Source organism: Grammomys surdaster, unplaced genomic scaffold (assembly GCF_004785775.1).
Source record: "Grammomys surdaster isolate TR1022 unplaced genomic scaffold, NIH_TR_1.0 186, whole genome shotgun sequence".
NCBI classification, from domain to species: Eukaryota; Metazoa; Chordata; class Mammalia; order Rodentia; family Muridae; genus Grammomys; species Grammomys surdaster.
In genome coordinates, this window is record NW_021604631.1 from 2206587 (window position 1) to 2218711 (window position 12125).

General features: G+C 37.1%; 1 protein-coding gene across 4 annotated transcripts in view; it reads left to right on the forward strand.

The window, feature by feature from the left end:
• Agbl3 (ATP/GTP binding protein like 3) overlaps positions 1-12125 on the forward strand; it is a 67591-nt gene that overhangs the window by 52066 nt on the left and 3400 nt on the right. For 2 of the 4 annotated variants that reach the window (XR_003711522.1, XR_003711521.1), the window contains 2 exons: positions 1877-1922; positions 3181-3236. Coding sequence is in view for 2 of the 4 variants with exons in the window: in XM_028768358.1 (XP_028624191.1) it covers positions 1877-1922; positions 3181-3371; positions 6908-7136 (466 nt within the window). In the remaining 2 variants the exon portion in view is untranslated. Of the gene's footprint in view, positions 1-1876; positions 1923-3180; positions 3372-6907; positions 7137-12125 lie in introns of those variants that run through there. The other 2 variants (XM_028768358.1, XM_028768359.1) reach the window with 2 other exon arrangements.

A 12125-nucleotide genomic window follows, 5' to 3' on the forward strand; every position in this document is an offset into this window, starting at 1 on the left:
CTCTCTCTCTCTCTCTCTCTCTCTCTCTCTCTCTCTCTCTCTCTCTCTCTCTCTAGAAGACAGGGTAACACACAATAGAGGACATACTACATGTAGAAACTAATTCGAAGTTACGTGTCAAGAAAGACAAACTGGAGTAGAATTGGCTTGGACACTGAAATGGACTAGGAGACAGATCTGCTCTCACATACATCCATAGTTAAACCTTTGAACTTTGTTCAAAAACAAGTCCCCCCTCCATGAAACTGACCCTAGGGCTTGGCATACTTCAGATTCCTAAAACATTGTTTATTACATTCTACTGACATTGTATACACTGGATTCCTTCACCCAAACTACCCAGAGAGTGAGACATGCCCAATACACTTTTTACAAGACAGTTTAAGTTAGCCAGTACCTATCACACTTGCAGAACAAGTACTCATGTAGCTTGAAACTATAAATATAGCTATCATTTTGTAAAACCTCAAAGCACTTACTCTGTACTGCTAGATTATGTCCCAGGTGGCCATCCTCACTTTGACCTGAATAAATCCTTTGTTCTCACACTTGGTATGCCTTCCTATGCCTGCTAGTTGACAAAGTCATCCTAAAGAAAAAGAGGTAAAAGTAAAAGTGCATAGGTAGAATGAATCTGAAGAATCTGAGATTAGACAAACAAGAACTGAATCAATTGAAAATATTTTCACCTTCCTCCAAAACAACAATGTTCAGTCAAAATAGTAGACGGTGAAATCACTCACATATTGCATGCTGGTCTCGTATATGGAGAGTTTGTAGTTAGCCTGAGCTAGCCATGAGACCATATAACTCTTTAAAAAGAGGTAAGGTCTGTATCAAAGAGCATTATTATAAAAGTAATTTTATAGCTGGGTGGTGGTGGCGCACACCTTTAATCCCAGCACTTGGGAGGCAGGGGCAGGCAGATTTCTGAGTTCAAGGCCAGCCTAGTCTACAGAGTGAGTTCCAGGACAGCCAGGGCTACACAGAGAAACTCTGTCTCAAAAAATAAAAAAAATAAAAGTAATGTTATCACTCTACCCTAATTAACTTGTTCTGCTATTAATGATTGTTACTATCAACTAGTTCTATTATAATTTTCCTTAAATAATAACATGTCTATAATGGCAAAAGCAGGTAATAATATATAATTTAGGCTCCAATTTTTATATTAAAATATGTACATAATAGTTATTATACCTTATATTTTACTCTGATCTGATACTTCTGCATCCTAAATCAACCCTCTAAAGCACTGACCACATTGATATGTATGGAAACATCTTTTACAAGTTGTGGAGGTTGTTTTGATTTTTGCTAATGATGGTTGCTATTGTTTCTTCCTCTACTTCCTCCTTCTTCCTCCTTTTTTCTTCTTTCTTTACAGTCTTAAACTATAACCTACGCTGACTAAGAACCCAAGCCAGCCTTTAACTCATAATACTCCTGTATCTGCTGCCCCTCTGTGGGAGGCAGCACTCAAGGGGATTTGATTTCATGAGTAAGTCTTGCTTGTTTCCTGTTTCCTTGCTGCTGCTTCTTTTTCTAAACTCTCTTTTTGTCCTAGTGTACACAGAGCCTTACAGACGCTAGGCAAGTCCTCTGCCACTGAGCTGCACTCCCAGCCATCAATTACTTTCCAGTTTGGTAGTTAGTACATAGATATTCTTACTGGTTATTCTCCTCTTGGAACAGTCTTATTAAAAGGCTATCAGGAGGAATATGTAGTCACATATTTCATGTGTGAACAAAACATTATTTAACTAAATTATCTAGCCATTAAGTTACACAAAGTCATTGTCAAGAAAATTAAAATTAACTTTTATTGATCTTAAAATGTTACTTCAGATATTTTATGGTGTATTTTCCTTTTTAGTGAAAATTCCTGGACAAAGGTTTTATCCTCGAAAAACACAGTCCAGGTAGGAGAATTACACTTGATTTCTCCTAACTACGTTATTCTTTTTCTTCTGTTTTAGAGTATTTAATTTTGAATTAAAGCAAAAGTTTACTCTTTGGGGAAAAAAAGTTGATCAAGTTTGTCTTTATATCCTACCTATCTAGATCACTATAATGTATAAGAACACCCATGGGTGCAGTTTTGAAGGGTTTTAAGACAATTTCAGTGTCCCCAAACTGTTCTTGATGATGATGTTTTAAAATCTTAGCTAAAGTTGTTTATTTCTATGTGTTTATCATTGAATTATCTGATTTCTCATTTTAAAAATAAATCTTTCTGACAAGTTCATTAGCACTATAGCATGAATGCACAGCAGTCCTGTATTTTACTACTGCCTCTCATGTTTATGGACCATTGGTCACACAGAGATAAAATTAGCATCTAAAGCCTGGAAAGTCACAGAAAAGGATGCCAGATATTACATAGACCAGCTTGGAAGCTTTCTCTGAACTGGCAACTACTGTATCTCTATTTCCTTTGATGAATTTTCCTATTCACAGGAATTATGTATCAACTACTGTCTGACAATGGCTTATGTAATCACTGATAAGCATCTAGAGAATTCACTGAATTTGTACAACTATTGTAATTTCACTGTATGAGGTGATGGTGTGCCTTTTCTTCCTTCCTTGCCTTCTTTCCTAAGAACCTGGTTTCTGTTCAACAACAACAAAAAAGGACCTGTTAGATGTGTACTGTTACTCCAAAAGCCTAGAGAACTGGTTTACATAAATGATGACATCATTGGAAATAACTATACTTGAACCTAGAATTAATCACTTTAAGATAAGCTATCCTGTGGAAAGTAATCAAATGATAACTATCCAGATAAGAACGGATGGGGCTAAAGAGAGATCTCAGTGGTTAAAAGCACTTACTGTTCTTCCAGAGGACCTGTACAGCAGGCATGTGGTGCACATAAATTCATGCAGGCACAAATACATACACTTAAATAACAACAAAATTTTTAAAAGGTAATAGGAAAAACACTGGAATTAAGAGATAGGACTTTATACTTGATGCTGTGTAATCATTAAAAAATTACCTAACCTTTATGATCATCTTTTTAAAATGGGACTAATCCTAGCTGTCCTGACTGTATCACACTTATGAGAGCTCAAAGATTACATACTAAGGCATAATATGCAAATAGAAAACAGAACTGCATTACTCTTATGTAAATATGTGACACTGAGATTGCAATACTCAATTTCTTTCAGCTCCCTACATATGATTAAGAGTCTTAACAAAGACCATCGGACATATATTTTACAAACTTGTAAGACTCCAATCCAGGAAGTTCAGTCCAGAGGAATCAATATATATGAAAGTTGTTTCAAAGTGGCATCCTTGAAATGTCCTATGAACAAAAGACCTTCACACTGGATTGAGAAGACAAGGATACCAACAGGTTCTATTTTTAATTATAATTGCTTAACATTTTAGTAAGTAGAAAGATCCTTTATATCATCATAATTAATCTTATCCAATTGATTTATGGGAACTATATTAGTAAATAAGGGGATTAATAACCATTGCCCTCATATTGCTGAAAACTACTTACCTTATTTCATCTCTGAAAAACTGAAACACATTTAAAATTTCCTTGGTTTAATATAGCCTTGAAAAAATTTAATGGCATTATTTGAGATAGCTCTATTACCACTACCCTATAACCAAGGAACTTTTTCCTTAATGCTATAACCACATTCTGGTAACTTCTACTTCTCAGACATGGGTTGTTTGTTTGTTTGTTTGTTTGTTTTTTAGTTGTCAGCAACCTTTTACTTTGTGTCTCTAATGTGGCCCAAAACCAATTGAAAATGACTGTGGGCCATGGTTGTTGCCTTGAGATGGTCTATCCTGAATGCTAAAGGCTAAATAACAGAAGGCTAAATAACATTGGCCCAATTCTGATTCCTCACAGTAACCAATTGACCTAAGTTGTAGAAAGTAAAGCTAAAGTCAACTTTACCTTCATTCTTTTACTTGAATGAATCTAAAAATCATGCCAAATGAAAAGCCAGGCATGAAATAGAAAATGCTATATGATTACATGTATATAAAAGCAAAGTTAACTAGAGAGAGAGAGAAAACAAAACAAATGCAGTTCCCTAGAGTAGGAGCTGTGTGAAAAATGGGATGTATCCTAGGAATCCCATTGGAATGGTATTTTCCATATCCTGATTGCAGTGATAATTTCATAAGTCTTGAAAACCGCTGAAATATCATGGTTTTAGGCCAGAGCAAATAGCTAAAGAGAATTCTCTGCTGAGGATGGAGCTGCTGTTCTGTCCACACTGTACTAGAGGTGTCCTTCAGATGCTGATGTTGAGCTACGGAATAGACTGCTGATTATTAGTATGGAGTTCAGAAAAGAGAACTGGACTCAGGGTACCATTGGAGCCTGGAAATTATAGATCCTAGTTTACACTATAGCTCTGGAAGACACTTACAAGGAAGTGAGTGTGCAATAAAGACAGAAAGGACAAAGGGCCAAATCTCCAAGAATCCCACAGTGATGGGTCAGGAAAAGAAGAATCAACACAGCAGACTCTGAGGTAGTGTAGAAGGAAAACCCCTGGATAGGAGAGAAACCCAGAGAATGTGTAGTTTCAAAAGACAAGCAGGAAAGTGTCAAGTGGGAGAGAATGATCCACTGAGGCTGAAACTTCTGTTGGTCAACTGAAATGGACTGACCTGAAGTTTATGACATGGGAAGCTCAGGGGATCTTGAACAGAGAAATTTCAGTAGAATGCTAGATGTACCAATACAACTGAGGTTAGCTGGGGGCACACTCTCTCCGCTAACCCACGCTCTCCTGCTGTTACCTTTCCTCTGGAGCTCAGTTCTTGCCCAATCTTCCCGTTCCAAAGCCTGGCCAAATTCTACCCGGCTATGTTCTTTCCCCCCCACCCCACCCCACCTGAGATGCAGCGAAATGGAAAACACCAGACAATCTTAGTTTAGAATCGACAGATAACACAGGCTATGGAAAAGACCACTCCAACAGGATTCCTAGGATACAGCCTATTTTTCACATGGTATCTATCGTCCTAACTAACTATTTTATGTTAGAAATCTTCTGGTGGCAGATTCTGGTGGATTCTGCCACCAGATCTAACAGTTCTCAGTCTACGTGGTGGCTCCTTTCACTCCTCCCTCAAAGTCCAAAAAGGGGTTCATTCCTCCTCATTCCCTCTTCCTCTCTCAGATCCAAAAGACCTGCCTCCTCCTTACCCAGCAATTGGCTTCTTGTCTTTATTATCCAATCAATTGATAAGGGGAAAGATCCACTACCAACAAGTTTCTTCATCTTCTCAGTGGGAGGCTACCTAAGAAATAGTCAGATGCCTGTAGTCACATTACATGAGACTGGAAGTCAGACTCTCGGAGGGGAACTAGCAGAGCTGGGGAGACGGGGGACCACTGCTGACCCAGTTCCAAACTTAAGGGCTGTAATATGCATACTAGCTCGTGTAACCACATATAAATCTCTAACACAGTCCAGTCATTCTTTTTGGTTTCATTGCCTGCACACCAACCAAATTGCTAGCAGTAGATATCATTAGAACTTTTCGTTTCTCTAACTGAGCTGAGGTTAACAACTCTAATTCTAGATGAATTTACCTGACCTTCTCTGTCCACATCCTAGATTAAAGAGTACTTCACTCCTAATAGATGGCTTTAATTCACATTTCACATCCACATGCATGTGCACACACATGCAAACACACACCCAAGAGGTGGTCTGGCAAAATGTCCTAAACTTCTACAACTCCTGCAATAAATAAAATTACTTCATATCAATCATCCTTGTTTCAGAAAAAAATTATGCAAAGATCTGCACTAGGCCTGCATTCAACAGAGGGCTAATTATTCTTCCCAATCTGCCCACATACGAAAACGTATCCATTCAGTGCCTTCTTCTGATTCTACTCACTCCATCCACATGCTTCTACTTTAATTCAGAAGTCTTTGTCCCTGCCCCTTGAATTCTTTCATTCACCTCCTTAGGCTGTTCCCCCAACTCTCATCTCAATTTTCTTTATTCTATCATTCTGCAGCATGATTTCAGAAATGCAAACCAATTATACAACTTTCTTGCAAAAATTTCAGTGTCCTGAGCTATTCAATTCCAACCATATGTATTAATCATCTTCTAATCACAAAGCACTCCTGTTTAGAGAGGCCACAAAGAATGTTATTCTTACAAAAAAAGCTTCTAGTTTGGAGCAACTTTATCACATTTAACTCACATATGAGTCACTCTAAACAAAATTTGTGATTTTTCTGAATGTGCCATGTTAATAGACTACTTAAATCAGGTCTTCTTAAACTTTCCATTCATGGCCCCTTTCACCTGAGAAACTTTTACATGATCTCAGGTATATAAAATATATATACTACTCCAAAGTTATAGATAATAAACTATAATGAAATTTATTTCTACACAATTTTAGTGTACATGTGATCTTACCATTTATTAAAGATGAAAATATTGATTAGGGAGAATGCTCAGTCGGTAAAGTAATTGTCTTGCAAGGACAAGTATCCCAGTACCCAGAAGCCAGGCATGGTGGTACAAATTTGTAATGCCAGTATAGGAGGCAAAGAAAGACAAGTTTCTATGGCTGACTAGCCAGCTAGCCTAGCTTCCTGGTGAATTCCAAGCCTGCAACCGGCACAATCTTGTATAAAAACCTCTCACACTGTGGCACACCTCCATTCCGAGCCCTCCAGCTCACACAGTCCTTACAATGGGCTATAAGAGTGGTTCTCAACCTGTGGGTCACTGAATATTTTACTTGTTTTCTCCCTTGGTATGGAATTTGGGTTAATGCAAGACTGATAAATGAATATAATCATGTGTCTAGATGTATGTATGTATGTATGTATGTATGTATGTATGTATGTATGTATAAATATTTGTGGTTGATCCCTAGAGCCACATCTCCAATTGAAAAGCAAAGCAAAAAGATGCACATCTTTCCAAAGCAAGAGGACTGGCACAAATTGGACAGATGATGAAAAACGAATTTACAGAGATAAAAGAATAGCTCGAACTCAGGAAATATTACAGTATTTACTCCCTATCGTGGAATCCTCTCAACACATGAAATCTACTCAAATGAACGATCTAGTCAATCCAAGAGCCGACTTCCAACAGCATCAGTAAGTCAATGGTGTTCGTCATGTTTACCTATGTAGTGCTGGGAGTCAAGCCCAGGCCCTTGTGTATGCTATGCAGATGTTCTACCTCCAAGCCACCCCCTAGCCCAGTCATTAATATTTAATACAGTTTTGTAAGGAAACATAGCCTATTAGTCCATCATCTTTAGAAACAAACATGGGCTCTTTAAAACCGCATACACTACATCACAAACCCAAGGCATAATTATAATTATAAAATATCCAAGTATGTAAAGGACTGAGTAATCAAGCATTATATGACCCATTACTTGTATTTGTATTACTTGTATTGCTTTAGTTTGTATCTATAAAGAAAGTAGCAAAAATAAGCTGTAACTATGGCATAACTTGCCATTTTCAGATGTTTTAAAACCTTACATTCCTGGGGAAGGGGTTCAAGATTACAATAATTAATCTTGACTACTTCAATTATTTTGTACTCAGTGGAAAGCAAAAAAAGAAGGATTATTTCTTTTAAAGATGAAAAACAGAACTACCACCAAGGCATAAAAGAAAACTGCAAAAATAAAAGATAATAACTTCATATCATCTTTAATCATATGAAAATAATAAATATAATTTATTATTGACAACTTTTTATAGTATACTTTCCAAGTGCTAGATATTTTTTCTAATTTATATATGTATGATCAATGGGAACCCATATTTACAGTTTCCACATTATGGATCTAACTAATCTCAACTCTACATATATTTCTCGGCTGTGCTTGGTTGACTTTGCAGATATAGAACCATGAGATACAAAGGACCGTCTGAGCACCTTGCATTTTATATGTGACAAAATTAAGATGCAAAGACATTAAACAACTTGGTCAAAGCCCCACAATAGGTAGAAGAATTTGGATTCAAACTCTGTGAAAATCTTTGGTACCAAAGTCCTAACTACATCCCTACAAATTAACTGGAAAATTGTAGAAATTTTATTGGGAAAATAGGCAAAGATTATAACCAAGCAATTCACAAAAGAAATAACATAGCCAACAAACATCAGAAATGTTCAATCTTGCTAATTTAGAAATTACAGCTAAAGTAATGATGTGGTATTTCATTAATTTTTATTTGATTTTTTGCTGCTTAGTAGGAGAATCTATCCACTGATGGTGGGGACACAAGTTGGGAGTTTGTGGAAGGAATTTCACCAATAGAAATTAAACTCCTGACTTGCCACTGTTCTTCCCTCCTCTTTCTCATCCTTTCTGTGGTGTTGGGAGCTGAGCCAGGGCCTTAGACATGCTTCTAAGTCAGCGGCTCACACCGCTCATCTTCACTAAAGCAAATTCCACTGTGGGAAGTTTATCCAAGGAAGAGCTAAATAAGAAATAGAAGGCATATGTAATATTCATTTCAGTATTGCTTTAGGAATTAAAAATCAAAGAACCTAGATATTCAAAAATAGAAAATTCCTTAAATTATTAAATATTATGTAGTACTTCAGTATGGCAAATGACTATTAGTTAATAGGAAATGATATTCACCATATATGTGCATAACATGAGCTATATACCAGTTTGATTTGGGTGATTACATTTACATGTATGCATGCATTATACACACTCAAATAGAATGAAGAAGAAAAACTTTAGAAGCACATATCCTCAAGAGCCATTACCTCTGCATGGGTAACATATTGGCAGGGAGGAATGGTCCTCTTTGTGATGTTTATTCCTTTACTGTATAATCATCAAAATCATACATAAGATGGGCAGTTAGTTGTAGTTTCTAGTGGAGTGCTGTACTCATGATGGGGAAGGCACTGTGTGATAGGAATTGAGCTCAACAGTTAAACTAAAATATGAAAACAAAGTAATATGAGTGTAGGCAGACAAACGAGAGACAGAGTGTGATAATATCAGCAAAGTTATAAACCAGGGAGCTAGAGAAATGGCTAAGTGATTAAGAGGGCCCATCAAGTCCACACAATGGACTGAAGTTCAGTTCTCAGCACCCACATGGCGACACTTAGTTGCCCATAATCCAGCTCCAGGGAATTGAAGACTCTCTTCCAGTGTCCACAGACATGTTTCCACACACATATCATGTAATAAAATAAGATTTTATAAGATTTAAATAAGAGCCTTATAATAAGAAAGTATGTATGTCTTACTCAATAATAAATTGTCATATTAGGAACTCTGTTTTTGCTTTGTCTTGTTCTAGTTTGTTTGGGTTGTTTTTTTTGGCATGTTTGCTTTCTAAAAGAGTTGGGTGGGAGGGGAGCTGATCAGAATTACTTTATGAAAAAAAATTATTCTCAAGAAAAAAGAACTAGGAATATCTAAAAATGTATTTTTTAAAACATGGTTTCAAAATACAAAGATGTCTATGAAATTAGAATTTTCTGGCACAGTCATGATTGAAATGCTTCAGCAAACACACTTAAAACAAATAAAAATCAAAAAGCTTAGTGAGGAAGAGAAAGGGTGCAAAGATAGTGTGGTGAGGAAAGAGAGGAGAGAGAGAAAGGGGGGAGAGAGGAGAAAGAGGGAAGGGTAAAAAGAGGAGAGGCATAGGAGAGGCCAAGGAGAGACAAGAAAGAAGAGGGAGGGAAAGGAAAAGAGAGAGGGGGAAGGAGATAAAAGATGAGAGAGAGGAGAGATGAGAAAAAAAGGAGAAAGGGCAAAAGGAAAGAAAGGGCTGAGGGAGAGAAATTAAAGGTAATGTTAAAAGTAGGCAAGCGACATCTATAAAACTGAGAAGTACAGTACAGCAGTGTGACAAAATAAGCCACAGCTCGAGAGAGAGAAATCACTCGGCTGAACCACAGAGACAAAGGAGATTAAATAGAGGCACTTGTGGGACGATAAAATACGGTCTATTGTTCATGTCACCAGAGTTTCAGAAGGACAGGTGAAATAAGATAGACCTGAAAAGGAATTCAAAAAAATAATTGCTGAAACGCTTCAAATTTGGCAAAAAGACTTAAAACTTTGATCGGAAACCTCAGCAAATCACCAAGAGGATATTAGCGAGATATCAGACTTTAGCTGCAGAAAGCAAGTACTGAAATCAGCCAAAGGAGACTTGCAGCTTTCCTGCAGAAGAGCGGTCCAAATCCCGGCGGGCAGGAAGGAAGGACTCCGTGCTGGCAACTGTGGGAAGGAACTGTCAGACTAATAGTCTGTGTCCAGTGAAAGACCAAGTCTGTAAACAATTAGATGAAGAGAACTAAGGGACTTCTGACCACAAGACTACCTCAGAAGAATCTCTTTGTAAGCAAATTAATTATAAAAGAAATAGCAAGAAAGAAAAAAATATGATAAGCAGAAATACAGGTAAATATTGTGTTCATAAATTATACTTGATTGTTAAGGCAAAGGTTGTGTAACAATCATGTTTTTTGTTTGTTTGGTTTTTGGTTTTTGGTTTTGGTTTTTTGAGACAGGGTTTCTCTGTGTAGCCTTGGCTGTCCTGGAACTCACTCTGTAGATCAGGCTAGCCTTGAACTCTCAAGCTCAGAAATCCGCCTACCTCTGCCTCCCAAGTGCTGGGATTAAAGGCGTGTGCCACCACCACCCGGCAATAATCATGTTTTAATGGAAACACTTAGGGCAATTATAAATGTGAAGTGATAAAGAGACACGGAGGGGAGGAAAGTTTCTGAGTCTCCCTCGAACTACTTAAGATGACACTGGACCAGCGCTACATTATGATATCCTGCATATGCAGTACATACAAACCTTTACAACGCTATCCAAAGAGCACTGCAGGTAATTGTGTATAGGGGCCAGCCTGTAACCCCAGCACAAAAAAGGGTCGGGTAGGAAGATTGTAAGTTTGAGGTCAGCCTGAGATACATAGATACATAGCAAGACTCTGTCAAAGAAAGATAAAAGAAAGGGACTGAGAGAGAAGAAAATATATACAGAGTTTAGAGCTCAGAATAACAAAAATAGTGAAAACCAATGTGTAAATCAATGGGAAAGATAAACGTGTTTGTGGATCAGAAAACTCAAAATTCGCTCTTTCCAGCTCCATATATAGGTTCAACACAAATTTTTATCAAAATCTCAACAGAACTGTTATAGACCTAATTAAGGCTAATGTAAATTTTAATTAAAAATATACTGAAACATCACAAACAATTTAGCAAAGAGAATTGACCTACTAATTTCAAGAACATTTATATAGCTATTGCAATGTAATATAGTATTGGAGAATGACAAGACACATCTGTGGAACTGAGTAGACTCACAGATATGCTTTTTAAAGAACAAAAATGCTTAAATTCTTCCCTTACATATAGATTAATTCAAAATGGAACATGATCTTCAATATACAACATGAGATTACAAAATGTTTACATAGAAAATCCTCAGATATAAGGCTAAACTAAGATTTCTTAGACTTAATACCAAAAATATGATTTATAAAAATGGAAATATGGTAAGTGCAACTTAAAATGTTTGCTTTGCCAACGCCCTGTGGAAAAAGAAGCCAGGCATGGTAATTCATGCCTGTAATCCCAACACTTGGGAGACTGCTGTGAGCAAAGAGTTAGCCTGGGCTAACCAACTTAATACCATTCCATCCAGGACTGTAATTCTGTCTCCAAAGCACAAAACATCACAAAAGCATATTTAAAATACTATGAAAGGGGCTGGAGAGATGACTCAGAGGTTAAAAGCACGGGCTGCTCTTCCAGAGGACCAGGTTCAATTCGTAGCAATCACATGGTGGCTCACAACCATCAGTAATTAAAGTTCAAAAGGATTGGATCCTCTTTTCCAGCCTCTAAGGCATCAGACATACAAGTGTGCACAAACATGTGCATGCAAAACACCCATACACATAATTTTTAAATTTTATTTATTATAAAATAGAAAAATATTTACAAACCACATCAACAAAATACTATTATCTTGATTAAAGAGCCCTTGATGGCTAAAGAGATTGTTCATCAGCAAAGTGCTCCCAGTGAAGTGCTCCCAGTGAAGTGCTCCCAGTGAAGTG